The sequence below is a fragment of the Schistocerca nitens genome, chromosome 7 (assembly GCF_023898315.1).
Source record: "Schistocerca nitens isolate TAMUIC-IGC-003100 chromosome 7, iqSchNite1.1, whole genome shotgun sequence".
Classification (NCBI taxonomy): Eukaryota; Metazoa; Arthropoda; class Insecta; order Orthoptera; family Acrididae; genus Schistocerca; species Schistocerca nitens.
The window spans coordinates 552124046-552141179 of record NC_064620.1 but is presented as its reverse complement, the minus strand read 5'-3'; the positions used below and the strand labels follow the sequence as shown (position 1 = coordinate 552141179).

The 17134-nt window shown below is 35.1% G+C and overlaps 1 protein-coding gene across 6 annotated transcripts in view; it reads left to right on the top strand.

The window, feature by feature from the left end:
- LOC126194911 (synaptotagmin 1) overlaps nucleotides 1–17134 on the top strand; it is a 1052777-nt gene that overhangs the window by 915155 nt on the left and 120488 nt on the right. For 5 of the 6 annotated variants that reach the window (XM_049933273.1, XM_049933272.1, XM_049933274.1 and 2 more), the window contains one exon: nucleotides 13–158. In XM_049933273.1, coding sequence (XP_049789230.1) covers nucleotides 13–158 — 146 coding nt within the window. The remainder of the gene's footprint in view (nucleotides 1–12; nucleotides 159–17134) is intronic. The other variant, XM_049933275.1, reaches the window with a different exon arrangement.

Genomic DNA, 17134 nt, shown 5'->3' with positions numbered 1-17134 from the left:
TTAATGTTTTAGGTGTTTGCCTGGTATTCCTCTGCATCTGTGTGTGCTGCATCCGACGATGCTGTCGCAAGAGGAGGACAAAGGACGGCAAGAAGGGTCTGAAAGGGGCGGTCGACCTCAAGTCGGTACAGTTACTTGGCTCAGCGTACAAGGAGAAGGTACCCTGCAGCATGCCGCCCGCCTGCGCGTGCATGCCCCTTTCTGCTGTTTACTCACTCCCTGTGTCTCTGTCCTATGGACTGCAAAATAAAATAAGAGTGTTGGCTGCAATGGCTAAGATGTTTGCTCCACTATCTATGGCTATTTCATGTTATGTGAGATAATTGTAGAGGTTTTCAGAGCTTTTTAAGATAGCTCTAATGACTTTGCACTGAAGTGGCACAAGAAACAATAGTGTTTCTGCAGTGATTTTGAAGTAGAATAATAAGTTGAAGAAAATCATCTCGATTTTCAGACCACACCATTTCAGATAAAAATCGTGTAATATCGACAGCTGCCACCATAATTTTCACAAATTCAACTAATGATGTATAGGAATGGCAAGGAGTCCATCTTATACAGGCAAAGCAGAAAGTCCTGGATTGATTTTATGCATGCACAGAGAAAGTTGATTGCAGCAGGTCAGACCGATGACACTGACAAGTGAGTGACATCATCGATTGTGAGGAGCCAGGGTTATCTTGTAAAGTGATGCGTCTTTTCCATATAGCCACTAAGTATAACACTTTGTTTTTGATCAACATGTATTGAAATTACATATCTGTGATCAAATCTTAACTCCCCATGTAAGTTCTGGTTTCAGCTGCTTTGCCTATATAAGGCAAATATACAGGGCAGTCAGAAACAGTCTGGAAAGCTTGTAAGGGTGGTGCAGGATCAGTTGTCCTGAGAAATAACTGTTAAAAAAAATTGACGGTTGGACCATTTCCCACTTAATTAGCATTGAAGTTAGCCAATCAGGACACTGCATGCACAGATTAAAGTGATCTGCGAGAGTCACTGTTTCGAAACATGCTCTTCAGTTGGTTTCCTAAAAATGAACAAGAGAGTGATACAAAAATTCGACATGGAACAGTAGTCAAACCCAAGCCAAAGCCTGAGCAGTCACGTACACTATCAGCTACACTATTAGAACAAGTGATAGTAATTGTATGTGGCAGGCCACTTGAATTTGCAAACACAATGGCCTGATTGGCTAACTTCAGTGCTAATTAATTTCGAAATGGTGCAACTATCAAATTTTTTTCTTAACTATTATTTCTCAATGCAACATTCCTTGCAACATTGTTATAAGCTTTGCAAACTGTTTCTGAGCACCTTGTATATAACATCCCTGACAGTCAGCCCTTTCAACTTCTAAATATGTTGAAGGTGACAGCTCTCCAAAGCTTAACAGTTCACTGGAATCAGTGTGATTTTAAAACCAAGAAAATTTTATCTTGTCATGCTGCCTTAAAAGAATCATAGGGCACAAAGTAACACACTGTACCAAAATAAGAACATATAACAACAAATAACAAATTCAACACTGATTTTTCCTCATCTTATTTCTATACATAACTCTTCTCTCTTCCTACACAATATATTGGTACATATCTACGAAGACAACGTAAGAGCAGCAATTAAAATAATAGAATTATGGTAGGTAGAATGGTGTTAATCCAGACATAAATCATGAGGGAAAAATTGCATGGTCATGCATACAATGTGTATTATACCATCTGGAGTTAAACAGAAAACAGCTTTATTACTCATAAAACATAAAGTACTTTACAGTGCTACCACTACGTTATTAAAAAGATCTTTCCCATATAAATAAGAAAACATATCAAGGAAAGTATAAACTAAAATTAAGGCAAAGAAAAGGTGTACCCTGTGTTTACCATATGCAAATATCATATGAGAATCGTCAATCATTGGTTATCATACTAAGAAGTAAACAACCAGAATAACTGGAAATTTACCAAAAACATAGCAATCACATGATTTAATACTCGAGACTCTCATTACATGGGGCATAAATTATATTTGTTTCTGTTATATCCATTACTAGAAATCAGTAAATATCTGATTTCTATACTAGAAAAAAAAAATTCAGGTGAAGCTAAATATTGTTTGACTTATCACTGGTTCACTTCATCGTAAATGTAGAATTTTCTTCAGTATAGCTGGTTAAAATGAGGGACACACACAGTATAAAGGTAATTTCTAATATATGTTAGGATATTGAAAACTGTACTGATAAAGGATATAGCAAGGGCAACTGTCTCCTTGGACTAAATAGTCTGTAATATTGCAAATACAATTAAATATGTAATACAAGACATGGCCAATTTCCTCTGTCATCCTTGTTCAATCCAATCTTACAATTCAGTTCTAATGACCTAATTACTCATGGGACATAAAACCATTATATGCCTTTTTCCATCTTCTGTTGAGCATACTGTGATTAAATAGTTCTCTCTTGAGAAACAGTTTTTCCTTACTGGTGCTGGTGACTATCAAACCATCAGATGTATCTGCTGAGTTTTATGTTTCCTTACATTACTATGAAAATAGGTACCATTTCTTACTGTATAGGAATTAAGCAATGAAAGTGAAGGACATTATATTCTAGTTCATATCGAAAACATATATATAATTTATTTCTGCCAAATTACATCAGCTAAAGAATCAACATTTTGTTGAAAAGCACATACCACAATAGTAGGAGATGTGCGGTTGCCAGTATAAATCAAAACATTGACTCACATAGCAGCCAGATCCCATTTGGATCTTATCTCAATTTTATCGGGGTGATTTACCAGATGTGTTGCTGGAAGGGTACTGCAGATGAAAACATGTCATACAACAAGCAGCATATGTTATTTGTAAAGAATATTTTCATCCTTTTCCATGTGTGCAAAGGTTAGGCAAATAGTGCACCATCTTTTGCATAAAATTTTGCAGTAGTCCATTACCTCAGGATGATTCCAGAACATGTTGAAACCTCTGATTTTTGACGACACCAATTTAATAAATTATAGGCCACCATGCCCCAAAGCCTTAACATCTGTACTTATATATCCATTGGTGCCATATTATTTAATCTCATTCTTCTGCATTCCAGAAGACCATAATGTTATGTACTGAATTTACCTGATCATAAGACCAGATCTTTTTTCCCAGATTCGTCATTCGAAAAATACATGGTCATCTTATATTCGCAGATTATGAAATGCTGCTGAGGTCAACGTTTTTACATTGTTTAATAGATTAATATAGGGATCTTCTTACATTTACAGATGATCTTTCGCTATTGAGGACTCGTACAGACTTGTTTTGAACAACCCAAAGGATAAGGAATAGAAAATAATGCTTGCATCCAAAGAGGCTCGAGATTTCTCAATACGCTGAAGTGCTCAGTACAGTATCAACCTTGCTTGATCAGTCACATCACATTTGACTTGTGTCACCAACGCAAGGTATATGCGAGAAACTGTGTACTAGCAGCAAAAGTCTAATGCTCTGCTTTAAAATTTTCGATTTTGTGAAACACCATAGGAAATAACATTAAATTCTATCAACTTACAAACTTTTGTTGTATTTTAACAGGTTTGTAATATAAATTCTCATACAGATGGATATCATATACATACATTTGGGCTGCTTTTTAAGTAAAGGGAACATTCAAAAGCGAAAATCTTCTCTTTCAAAAACCATTACTCGATTCTAAACCCAAGTAAATATATTATTTGTTTATGAGAAATTGTAATAATTTTTCACTTGGGTTGCAAATGAGAAATTCCGTCACTTCTCATGTATTAGAATATTGTGGAAAAACGTTACGAGCTTTTAATCAGCTTTTGAGTAACGTGATGACATTCAGATGAAATGAGAAAGAAAATTAAACCAGAATTAAATTTCTAAAAAAAATGAAATATATCACATTAAACTGACTGCAGTAATTATTATCATAAGAATAAATTATAACAGGAAGTCTCGTTTTGGAGATAGCATCAATGGAGATAACTGCATCAAGGGTTTGAAAATTGGACTGAATCATGATTGCGATCTTTTATCAAACCAAACTGCTGTTGTCACATATGAGATGCAGTCTGGAAGATATTGCCATCCACATTTCACTGTTGCTCAAGAACAGCATTACGAAATGATGGATGGGGCACAGTGAAACAATTTGGTCTTCAACGAGCAGAAATTACATTGTGTTGTGAACCATGGCAATGTGTGCTGGGCACTTTTGCTTTTTATGAACGTCTACCACTTTTAAACTGCAGTTTGCCTGAGTCCATTTGCATTCAGAATCGAACTGACTTTAAAATTGGACAAATAGTCAACAATAGCATACATTTCTGCAGGATATGCTAAAAGTTTAGATTGGGGCCAGTGGTGTACTTAATGTGTTTCATGCTGCAATGTTGTAATTGCTCACCATCTCACAATATGACAAGAATTGAGGGGGGCAGGGGCATGAATTTACAACTGTCCTGTTAGGATGATGACGGTGATAATGATGATGAAAAATAGTGATACGACAGATGTGAGTCTAAGTAAACAAAAAAGACAGTGAAGATAAAAATGATTGTAAATGGTTTGTTTTTGTTTATTTCATTTCTCCATGTGTTATCAGAATGTAGACAATCAATAATCGGCATAAGTTTAGAATAGGTTATGTTAACTGTTTAGGCAGATAATGTTTGTAATTTTGTTTAGTCAGAATATGTTCAACACAAATTTTTCTAAAGGAGCCTCTTAAAAAAGGAAGGGTCGTTGTATAATTGAGTAAATACTGTATGTATCAGTTAATATTAGATGCTTAATGCCAATACAATTTCAGAAGCTGGGTAAGCCATGTCCCAGTAAGTACACAAACTCAAACAAAAATGCCCCTCATTTTAGTATATTATCTATGTTTCACTCATAACTCTGTTGTGGACATTGACTTGACAACTGAACAGCTAATTGACATTATTACTTAACATTAGTGCTCATTTCAGTCCAGCTGAAACCCATTCCCTCCTCTGAGCCAAGATGGCATTTCACAGTGCTAAAGCTCTTTCCTATCTGTCTTAAACCTTCTTTGTACGTAGTTCTTATAATCGGTACTGTAATGTTTTCTTCTAGTCCCTCATTGATTTTAGTGTATTAAAGACAACAATGTTGCTTGTCTATTTCGTTTTGATCTTATGAACATCATAGCTATTGTCACTATTGTCTCCTCTTTTCTCAATCTGTACATGGAAATTATGAATCTGCATTAAGATTTAGATTTCCCATTAAACTATGCTCACAAACTGTCTTTACATTGAGAAAACATAGGAATATTTGGGACTTGCATCATCATAAGGAACTGGTACAGTAAACTTCGCAGACCTGATTTGCTGTACAGTGTATCAGACTGACAATACTAATGATCCTACTGGGAAACATTTTATTAGCTGCAGGCTATGATCAACTCGATATTTTTAATGAGTAAAACATATTTCTGGCATTTCTACTACATCATCAGATGTCTTAGTGTATTGTTATAGTTTCTCAAACATTGCTGTTGTTAAATAGCAGTAATATTTCTGATAAAACTATAAACATCCTAACAGGTTGACAACATGTGAGGAAAGATGCCTGTGAAAATTATTTAATAAAAATATCCATGCGTGTTACAGTTTCTAGTAGTCTGCAGCTGATCTTTCCATCTCTTCTTATGAAGCCCAATATTTCTTTTCCCTTGAGGTATACATTTGTATGTTAACTTTGGTGTTCATTTACCTGACAGCCTTTGAATGTGTTCATGCCATCCCTTTCTGTACTTCTCTGTTTTCGGAAGTCTGCTTTTGGGGCACAGTTCTTTTCTAATTTTACTATTCTGTATTAGACCTATGAGTCTGTACTCATCTGGTGATCTTAAGAGTCTGTTTCAATACTCCTACACTTATAGGCAACTAAGAGTCCAACTCTGTGACCCATATAAATGAAATTTTTGAAATTTGTATGCTTAATTATTGGATGTAATATATAAGATCTTACATGCTAGGTATTTGAAAGTACTTATTTGCTCTAGTGCTTTATCATCAATTATTATTTTTGGTCTTAAATGCTCATTACCGTGGAATGCCATTATCTCAGTTTTATCTGTAGATATTCTTATATTACAGTCATTTGCTACCTTGTGCAAGGATCCACTTGAACTCTGTAACATACCTTCCAAGCCCTCTAAGAATATTTGATCATCTCAAAACAGGAGCATATTTATGACTTTATTATTAACGTCATAATGGTGCACCACTTTATTCTACCATGTCTTTATTAGGGCAACTTTGTGTAAATTAAATATTGTGGGTGATAAAGAACACCTTTGTCTCACTCCTCGGGAGATAGTTCTCGCAAAGAGATTTAGTTTTTGTTCTTTGATTTTTACACTTACTATACACTCAGGTATACTATTCTTTTCTAAAACTTCCCATTATTTAACTATGTTAAGTTAATCAAAAGCTTTGTTGTACTCGATAAAGGCTGTGTATGTGGGACAATTATCTTCCTATGCTCCTCAATAATTTAGCAGACTTGGAAAACACTGTTTAAGCAAGCTCTCTCACTGCAGTCCTCTTCTTTCTCATTAAAAATGACAGCTGTGTTGTCCATGATTTTTGTGAGTTTCATCCAAGACAACCCTAAAGAAAAATATCTTCCACTTAAAAAAGTGCACAGTCTGTAATGTGCTGTACATTTCATTACGTATGTTACACATGTTCATGCTGATTTCCCTGTGTAACTTAGTGTGCTGTCTAGTGAGAAATCTAATACAGTGATGCTTCTGACTCTTATACTAAGGCTTTCTACATTTCTTCCTAACAAAGAGATTTGTAAAAGACTGAAATAAATCTGAGGTAATACTGGATTATGAGGAAAAGAGAGAACAATGGTGAAATGCAGGAAATCACTTTGTAGGAAAGTATAAGTACATGTGAGAGATTAAGACAGAGTATGAAGAAGTGTTCTCTGGTACAAATTTTAATCACAGTACCTGCAACAACAGGTTATAGATGAAAAACACTACACTAAAATTATGAATCTCTAACAAGATTAACTTGTATCTTCAATACAGTGTATCACATTTTAGTTTGTAATATCTTTTTTAATTAGTGTTCAATGTCACAAGACGATTTGTAAGTATTGGAAACATATGTTTGTGTGCTACTTTATCATCATTATTGAGACAGTTATTCATCCAACATTCCGAATATTTTGGTTACAAAATACACTTATTTGAGGCTGACACATATTTCTGTGGAAACAATCATTCTTTTATATTTTCCTTCGTTTTTCATTTGATGTTATCAAGAATTATTCTTTGGGCAGTCAAATTGTAGACTACATGTTACATACTTCTAATAGTGCCATAATCAATACATCAGCATAGCATAAACATGGTAATAAAACAATGCATTTTCCCAACAAAAAAAAATCTCTTTAAATATTTTTAATACCATTTTCTGTACATTTTGTGAAATATGAATTCACTACAAGGAAGGTTATACCATTTAATACTTTTGCTAAATATTAATATGGAATGTGTAGCAAGACTACATTTCAGATGGTCCAGAACTTTGCAGACACAGGGAAGTCAGAAACATGCTTGTAGCTAGTTAGATATCTTCATTAATATGCAGATTTGAACGTAGCAAGAAACAGGTACTATTTACTACTTATTTCACTTTGATTTTCTTTTTTGCTGCTTTAATTTTAACCAGGTCAATTTGCATTTCTCCACTAAAACTTTTTTCCATATTTATTTTTGGATTTATTAGTGTTTTACACATACTTGTAGCTTAAGCACAATTTTAAGTCACATTAGCAGATGCCACCAGAAAATATTTCATTATGCCACACTTGCATCCATACTGGCAATAAAATATCTGATCTTGCATAACTGACTGAAAAAGATATAAAAAGTTCCATTAAATCTCTCAAACTATTTATTGAATCAGAGACATGTAGTTTGTCTTACATAGCTACACAGTTGAACCCTTTATACTGGAAATATAATTTATAAAACTATGTTTAAAAAGGTACACTGCAGAATTTACAAATCAAAAAACCAGCGTGTTTTGATTCTTAGAGTTCTGAAGTATGTCATCGTACTAAAGAAAATTTTGTTGATGTTATCTTTTGCATTACATTGCTAATTCAATACTTTCTCATTGAAAACTATTCATTCAGTTGCACATTATGTCCCAATGTGGAGTTTGTAAAGAGTAAAAAACTATGATGCAGAACATATCATAGACAGATACTCGAAAAATCCCAGAGCAGCACTTGGGCAGAACTTGCATAGTATGCATTTTTCTCCATCACACAACTTGCAAATTTAGTACTGCGTCTGGCATTGCCTGGGAAGGATTTCCCCCTCGTGAATAGTTTTTTTATATATAAAAAACAGTCGTTTGGCTCTCATCTTATTACTGTTGTGGTATTACTAAAGCTAACAAAGATGTTGCTATGGAAATATGGTAAATGGTGATTGGTTTTCAGATTTAAAAAGTGGCCACCTCTTGATTGATGAATCAGAGACATGAAGAGTGTCACGAATCCACTGAATACATGGACAAGTTAATGTGACTGTCTTCGAGACTGGTTCAGCAAAATTCAACAGAAGATATGGGAATTACAAGGGTTACTGCAAAGTTGTGCAAAAAGATACTCATTTGGAAGAATGCTGTGTTTTAAGAAGACAGTGCAAAACTGACTCAGAATTTTTTTCCAAAATCAGTTCTCTTATGACAAGTTATGGTACTATGGTTACACCCCAAAAACCAAACAACATTCAAGCCAGTGGAAGATGTCATTGTCACCCCACATGTAAAAGCTCATCCAAGTGAAGCCAAAGATCTAGACAATGCTAGTATTCTTTTATTTATTCGTTATTTTTTTATCACTCTGTTAGTAAAGCTTTTTATTTTGATGTTCTAAGATGGTTGGGTAACAGTTTTTGCCATCTCCATCATCAAAATGTGCCTCCTCATACATACATTCCAGTGAGCCAGTTTTTGGCAAAACATGGCATGATTCAATGTGACTTCTTGTTATTAAATGAATTTTCCATCAGTACCTAACAGAACAGGACAGTTGTATTAAATACGAATCACTTTCTGAATTTTCTGAAGTACACTATTTATTTGATAATGAACCAGCCTTCAGCTTCCTAGGTCACCAAGTGACTACTGACTGTTGCAGCCACAGACAAAATGATAAGTCACTTATACAGATATTATTGATACATAGGATACACAGAATGATGAGATACAGAGTGTACACAAAAGAGATTATTAATTTTCTGCATTTAACAAAATACAAAAAACAAATTTGAAAAGCAGTTGTAATATAAAAGTTGCATCATAGAAACATCGTTTGCACAGCGGAGAAAGGAAATTGTGTTGATCATTTAAAACTAAGCTAGAATTCTGCATCATATATTTATTGATTTAAAGTATTTCTAGTAATTTCATCTTTCTGCTTTTGTTGACAGTATCTACAGTGTCACAATCTACATCATTTTAGTTGTTTTCTGTTAAAAGATGTTCTGCAAAGATTGAACCTGTCTTTCCTAGTTTCCAGCTTCTCGCAGGTTCCAGTAACCTAATTGCCACAGCTCTATCTAACTGATCAACATATGCTTGTCCACAGTGCTTGCAGGTGATTTAATACATGCCACTCTACCACAATGGTTTCATTTTGTCTTGCTGCTGTTATTGTAAAATGTGGGTCTGTGTTTTGGGATTTTAACTTTTTTGCAAGGCTATCCGAAATTTTGCCAACATAAGGGCTAGTGCACTAGTTTTTGTAATGACCAGCTGGTGTCTTGTGCATCTGTCATTTACTCCTCCCCCTCTTTGAATCCCTTCTCCAACACAGATGTTGCACCTTTGCCTTGTTTAGAAGAATTGTAAGTTTTGTTGTCTTCTTACTACCAATATAACAAAAGATTGTTGCAACAGCAGATCTATTGTTGTGGTATGAAAATAATCCATGGGAAAAGGAATATTAATAGGTATGGTAATTAATAAAATGTTAATTCCAAAAACTAACTTACCAATGGTAATCCTACAAATTTAATGAAATTTGAATTCAAATAAGGTTTGCAGATATTTTTTAGGATGCACTCTCAAATGCATTCATGTGAAATTGAGTTATTTGAAATTTATGGACACTAAGGTTTTTCTGCTTTTCACATTTTACACAAAATATTTTTCCTTGCTTTTTGATAGCGGATTCATCAACAATATCATCAAAATTCAGTTCTGAAACCAGGTTGTGGTCCACTGACAACACAGTAAGAGAGGGCAGGTGTTCTTACAAGATGTTGCTTGTGAAATAACTCCTGATCATCTTCAAACCTGAAATCTCCTTTCATTAGAGGTGATGGTCACTAGCGTGATTAGGAAAATTCTGTAGGCAAAGTAAACATTGTGAAATGGGTTTCCAATTTCATTTATGTATTACAATATTAGCACTGGAGTTTTCCTTGGGCCGTTTCTCTGAACACTTTGATTTCCGTCAAATATTCTGATGCAACAATATCTTTTGAATTTTCACTATTTATGTTTACATGTAGCTCTTTCTCAAGTTTTTATGTAGTATTTTCAGTTCTCTGTCACTTTCTGGAGAAAGCAAAAAGCTGAATATTTTGGAATACTTAGCCAGTTACCCAAACCTTTCTTTCAAACTTTTTAATACTGTGTCAGTAACAGATTAGAAAAATATTTCATAATCAGATTGCATCATCTTCTTGCCATTTCTTTTTTCTTCTGGCTTTGTCTTTTGCAGTTACCTGCACATTAATAAAACCTAATTCATAAAAATTCTCAATAAGGTTTACTAAATGTTCAAGCAATTTAATTGCTGCTTTCACATCCATGTTTTATGCTTGAAGTGCCTTACTTGCTGCGTTAATGGCAAAGAGAAGTTAATACCATATGACAACACCTACAGTAATCTGGAAGTTTTGTAATTTGTTCACAGCAAGTGGGTGTGCTTCACTCTTTGTTTTCAATTCATCAATGCTTTGTTCACCTAAAGAAGGGAATTGCTTACATTTCTTGCCTGGAACCTTATGGCTTTGACGCCCTCTATCCTACTTGCCCATAGAGTACCTTGAAGCTAAGTTGCTGCCCTGTTCGATAGGATTTCCCATCTCTGAGTGATTGCACCAAAAATAGTGTATATTCTTTGAATTACACCAGAAAGTGTGACTACTTTTACAGCAGTTTTTGCCACATCTGATAACACAAGATAAAGACTGTGGCTAGAAGGTGGTATATAAAATAATCTTGGTTTACACTTTAGGATTAGGGCTTAAATGCCACTTTGATGTCTTTTCATATTTGTTCTATTATCGCAACTTTGGCTTCTGTAATCACGAATATTGAGACCTGGTTGACCTGAACAAAAGGGTTTCAGTCAAAATGTCCCCTATTGTTGAAGTCATGTTCAGAAAGTCAAGAAAGTGTTGTTCTACAGTCCTGCACCTTCTGATAAGCTTACAAACATAATAATCAATGTCATTTGTTCATTGTGGGTTGTATCAGGAGTACAGTAAGGGGTTGTATCAGGAGTACAATAAGGTATAACTGAAAAATATTTACTTTCTTTTACAAAATTGACAATGCTGTTTTTTACTTTGTTGGCAAGCAAATTTATGGGTTCGTTTTGAATGTTTTTCCCGAGATAATGCTCATAAATTTTTTGAGTTTTTACTCACCTTAAATGTTCCTTCAAATGAAGGTCAAATTCTTCATAGAGCCTTACACTGTTTCCTCTGAAGGCCATATCATGTTGAGTCAGGAACCTGATGGTGAGTATAATTCTCTTTAGAACCTGACACCAATTTTCTTTCTTTTATTCTAGTGATTCCAGGTCAATTCGATAAATACCAATTTTTTATTTCAACCATATCTCACATTCTGTCCCTTTTTTTTTTGGTCCTCTGTGCAGTTAAATGATTGTTCATGCTCTTGAAGCCTATTTCCTAAATGAGCCCAATCACAGAGTCCTTTACTTAATAACTTAATTAATCAAACAATGGAGAACCCAAGATCCAAGTAACAATATTATGAAATGGATAGTTACTACTCACCATGTAACTGAGATGCTGAGTCACAGAAAAGGATAACAAAAAGCTTGTCAGAAATTTAGCTTTCGGCCAACAAGGCCTTTGTCAAAAACAGACAGAACACACACACACACACACACACACACACACACACACACACACACACACACACACACACACACATGACCACAGCATCTTGCAGCTGGAGCCATAGACTGTGGCCATGTGTGTGTGTGTTTGTGTGTGTGTTTTTGACAAGGGCTTTGTTGGCTGAAAGCTAACTTTCCGACAGTCTCTTTGTAGTGCCTTCCTGCGACTCAGCATCTTCACTCGATAGCTTTTTTGAAGAAGAGCCAAAGGGATTATAACAATAACAAAAAAAGCTTTGTCAATAGATTTCAAATACACAAGCCATTTTTGATTCCATTTTTCTCCATTGGGTGAAGTGGTACGTAAAAATGAGCTGGAGGTATTGTTCTGTTCTCATTTAAAAAATTAAAATTCATAGTTTTAGTAGGGCCCTTTCTGACAGATTTCATCTCTCACAGAGGATGTTAACATATTAGGCCAAGTGTCTGGGTCCAGGTTTATGATTATTTCACAATTGTTGCTGGTAGGCCTACCTGAATATGGGATAAGAGGAGGTTTACATCCCAATATTTCATTCTCATTTTTATCTAAAGCACCAAGTGATGAGAGGCTACTTTTAATGCCATCATCATTTAAGCATACTTAATTTGTGAAGATGTCGTTTGTGAGTTCAAAAATTGTTCAAGCTGTAGCATTTTCTTACTCCACAACACAGGAAAAACACAATATCTTAACACATTACACACACACACACACATACAATGCAGGAAGTGGTATGAACTGGAAATGTACATTTAGACTCATGATAATGAACAAATTTCAGTGAGAGACACCTGCTGACCAAGCAATGTACACTTGACTGTTAGCCACAACAATGATTTGGTCATGGAGGGGTGCTGAGAGACAATCTGTATCTCTTTAATTTACAAATGAGCAATATCCATATGTTAACAATATATATTACTATTGTGCATCCTTATCATACTCCTTGGTTCACGCAACTCTGATGAGGCAGTACTGTAGCTTTCTGTGACATGCGTCCTTATCATACTCCATGGTTCCCTCAACTCCAATGCAATGATAGTTTTCTATGACCAGTAGCCATGTAATCATGTCACAATGGGTATATACTTCAATTAAATTACATTTGTGTTAAAATTAAAAGTTTTTTCAGAAACACCTTACTTTTTTTTTTTTTTTTCAATTTATCTATATTACCAACATTTCAGGTGAGTTTTAAAATAAGCTTGTAATTCTTTGTGTGGGTCTGCAAGAAGCACAGGACCGTGTGCAGTTGCACCTTTTGCACATGCCTAAGGCTGGTTTGACTGAAAGTGATAAGTCTGGCAGTCTGTAATTCATTTTGAAAGGCAGATTAAGATAATAGAACTGGTGTGAAGTGATGTAGTACCTTGACAGTGCCTATCACACTGAATTACAGGCTACTAAACATAACACTTTAAGTAATCGCTATATCTGTAACCTGATTGATAATACCTATGAGAAAGGAAAATGCATAAAATTACATCACCTGTGTATTCTGACCAAGTGCAACTAGTCAGTGGTTACAAAAATTGCTCCACGAATTCACATGTTGGCAAAATGATAACTTTGTGAAAAAGTTAAAGAGTCAGTACTACAGAGCTGAATTTTACAAGAACAGCAGTGCAGCTAAATTATTATTCAATAGTAAAAACAAAGTGAAATCTTTGGCACTGAGCAGCAAATGTGAAATGACCTGCATGCACTATGTTGGCCAATCAGTGGCAGTTATGTTACTGAAACATGAGAGAAGCTGGAGACTAGGAAAGACAGATTTAACCTTTGTGGATCTCGTTTTAGCAGAAACCACACATACATTGTAACTGTGATGTTTTACATACTGTTAAGAAAAGCAGGAACATGACACCACTTGGAGTATGACACAGAAAGCCAGCTTAATTTTAAATGACCAAGCACAGATCCCCCCCCCCCTTTTTTTTTTTTTTTGCCTGTGTTAATTAAGTTTCAGTTAGCATATGTTACATTACAATAATTACTTTTAACCTTTATTTTCATATTTTGTTAAATGTAAAAATTTCTGTGTAACGTAAAAAATTAATATTTTTATCCTATGACGTAGCATGTAAATTTTGTTGACAGAGGGATGAGTTGAAATCTTGTAACCTACACAATTAGATTTGAGGAGGGTTCATATTGAACTGAAACTGGTCATTTTAAAAAGTAATGTAATCAAGACAAGTGATAAAAATTCTCTTTTACAACCATACATTTTGGAGTTTTTCAAAGGACATTATGTCAGTTTTTGCAAATTTTTATTAAATTATTGATTCCCTGAGAGCATGAAGAACTTTATTTTCCATTTGTTGAAAAATATTAAAAAATCTGTGTGATATAAAAAAATAATACATTCATTTGTAAACACTCTGCTTTCATCATTTGATATGTTTTCTATTTCCATCAATTATATGTGTATGAATTGTGCAACATTGTATATGTAGTTGTGACATGCAGTTGCCTCCTGATGATGACCTAGGAAACCGAAAGCTAGTTTGTGATCAAACAAATAACATTTTTCAAGATACCTGGAAGGATATTCATATTCAATTTGATTTCTTCTTGTTCCCGAGAATAAGAAGGGGCACGAAATGGTACTGATTTAATGACATAGAAGTTCTCAAGAAAAAAATAGGGGAGGATCTGCTCACCATCACTGCAGACAAAATGTATGAACAAATGTATTATGTATGATGGCAGTACTTTAGACATGTGAAATTTGTGTTCCAAAAAGAAAAAGAAAAACTGATGAACAGTACATAGCTCTTAGGAAAGATCTCTGTTCTTTTAAGTACCTCATCACGTACTAAATGTATTTTACATCAACACACACACACACACACTTGATGGAGTAATACATGAGCTACAGTCAGGACACCTGATTTAGGTGTTTAAGTACTTCCACATATTGAGGACAATAATGGCAGCAGAAACTGAGAACATGGCCCCAGTAACAGTGTGGAAACTGTTATGAGAGTAACTCCTTTATCCATACCATCTTCAGATTGGCAAGATCTTATTGAAACAGTTTTTCAACCCAGGAAACCGCTTTGTACTTGGTTACTGGCGATGTGTGCCCTGGACCAACATTTTCTGTCTACAATACAATTCAGTGATGAAGCAAAATTTACTAGGAATGGAATGCAGAATTTTCACAACACTTATGTATTCTTTTGCAGTTTTGGAAGCAAGAATCAACAACAGTTTAGCTTTAATGTATGGGCTGCTAAACTGGATTGTTTATGGAACATATAAATGTTTTCCTAGAAGAAGTTCCACTACACTGACATCAGAACATGTTGTTCATGCACAAGAGGCACCACCATATATTGTCCTACAAGCAAGAACAATTGTAAACCAGCATTTCCCAAATAAGTGAATAGGTTGTGGGGCAGCAACATTTTGTCTAGCTCAAACTCCTGATCTCAGTCCATTGGATATTTATTTTAGGGGGAATTTAAAGGATGTAGTATTCAAAACCAGTTGCAAATGTCGACATTCTTTGCCAGCATATTCAAGAATGATTTCATCTGATACCTGGAATATGGAAGTCAGTGAGACAATCCATGATGCGGCATTTAGAAGCCTATGTTAGAGCTAATAGTAGACATCTTCAGCATTTCATTTAGCCATCAGAAGACATTGTTTGAAAAGAAAAGAAAAATACCTGTAGAACCAAGCAGGAAATATGAGCCGGCCAGGGTGACTGAGCGGTTCTAAGCGCTACAGTCTGGAACCGCGCGACTGCCACGGTCGCAGGTTCGAATCCTGCCTCGGGCATGGATGTGTGTGATGTCCTTAGGTTATTTAGGTTTAAGTACTTCTAAGTTCTAGGGGACTGATGATCTCAGAAGTTAAGTCCCATAGTGCTCAGAGCCATTTGAACCATTTTTTTGGAAATATGGAAACAGGAAGACAGAAACAAAGCAAACACTTAACATAAAATAATGTCTGTGGCGAAGAAAATAAGAAAAATTGACCACATTTATATCTGAACTTTGTTCTTCTTTTTAAGCCCTCTGCCCATTTCACAGAGGTTTCCCCACATATTAGTATTCTTCAATTGAATAAGAGTATAAGAGTAGGGGTGCTGTAAATACAACTTTACAGATTTCTCGGATGTTTTGAGCTCTGTATTTGATTTTATATTCATGGAAAGTTTCTTCTAAAGTTTAACTTCCATGTGAAAAGTACTGTTTTGTCACAGAGATGTGTTACTCTTTTTTTTTCTCAATATGCTGTCCTTCCCAACTACCCTGACTTTTAAAAAATACAAATAATCATAATATAGATATGTGGTAAAAGAGGAATACAAGAGATGTGAAACAGTGCTTTACCTGATTCTCTGGGTTTCCTTCCAAACATGATTCAAAATTTAAGCTGCAGCCAGGATGAAATCCAGGAGTCAAGACACTTTTAATTACCAGCCAACTATGTTACCCTCGATGACAGTGCCAGCAACCCATAGTATAGCTGCAACAAATGTGTTGATATTGTGTGTCTTGCCTGTCATGAGCACAGCTGTCATGCTGATATTTCATTTGCCATGGTAATGAAGATGCTCTCTCTCTGTCACAGCAGCGGCCTGTAATTCAAGTTTCTGAACATGTTTGTATGTCACTGAACTGTGGGCACTCTGATGGTATTATAGACCCAATATTTTTGTTCAGACTCTGATAGCACCATCATGTCACCAGTGATGTGGCAGAAACTCATGCACTCTCACAGGTGTCCCACATACCATTACCATTTTCCCAAGCAGGGCCAATACTCCAATACAGCTTGACTGTGAGCATTTTAACAAAACACATATTATTGACTCTCTTTCCTGGTGCAAGTTATTCAGTGTCATGTGACTTCGTAGGCTTTCCGGTGTAATAA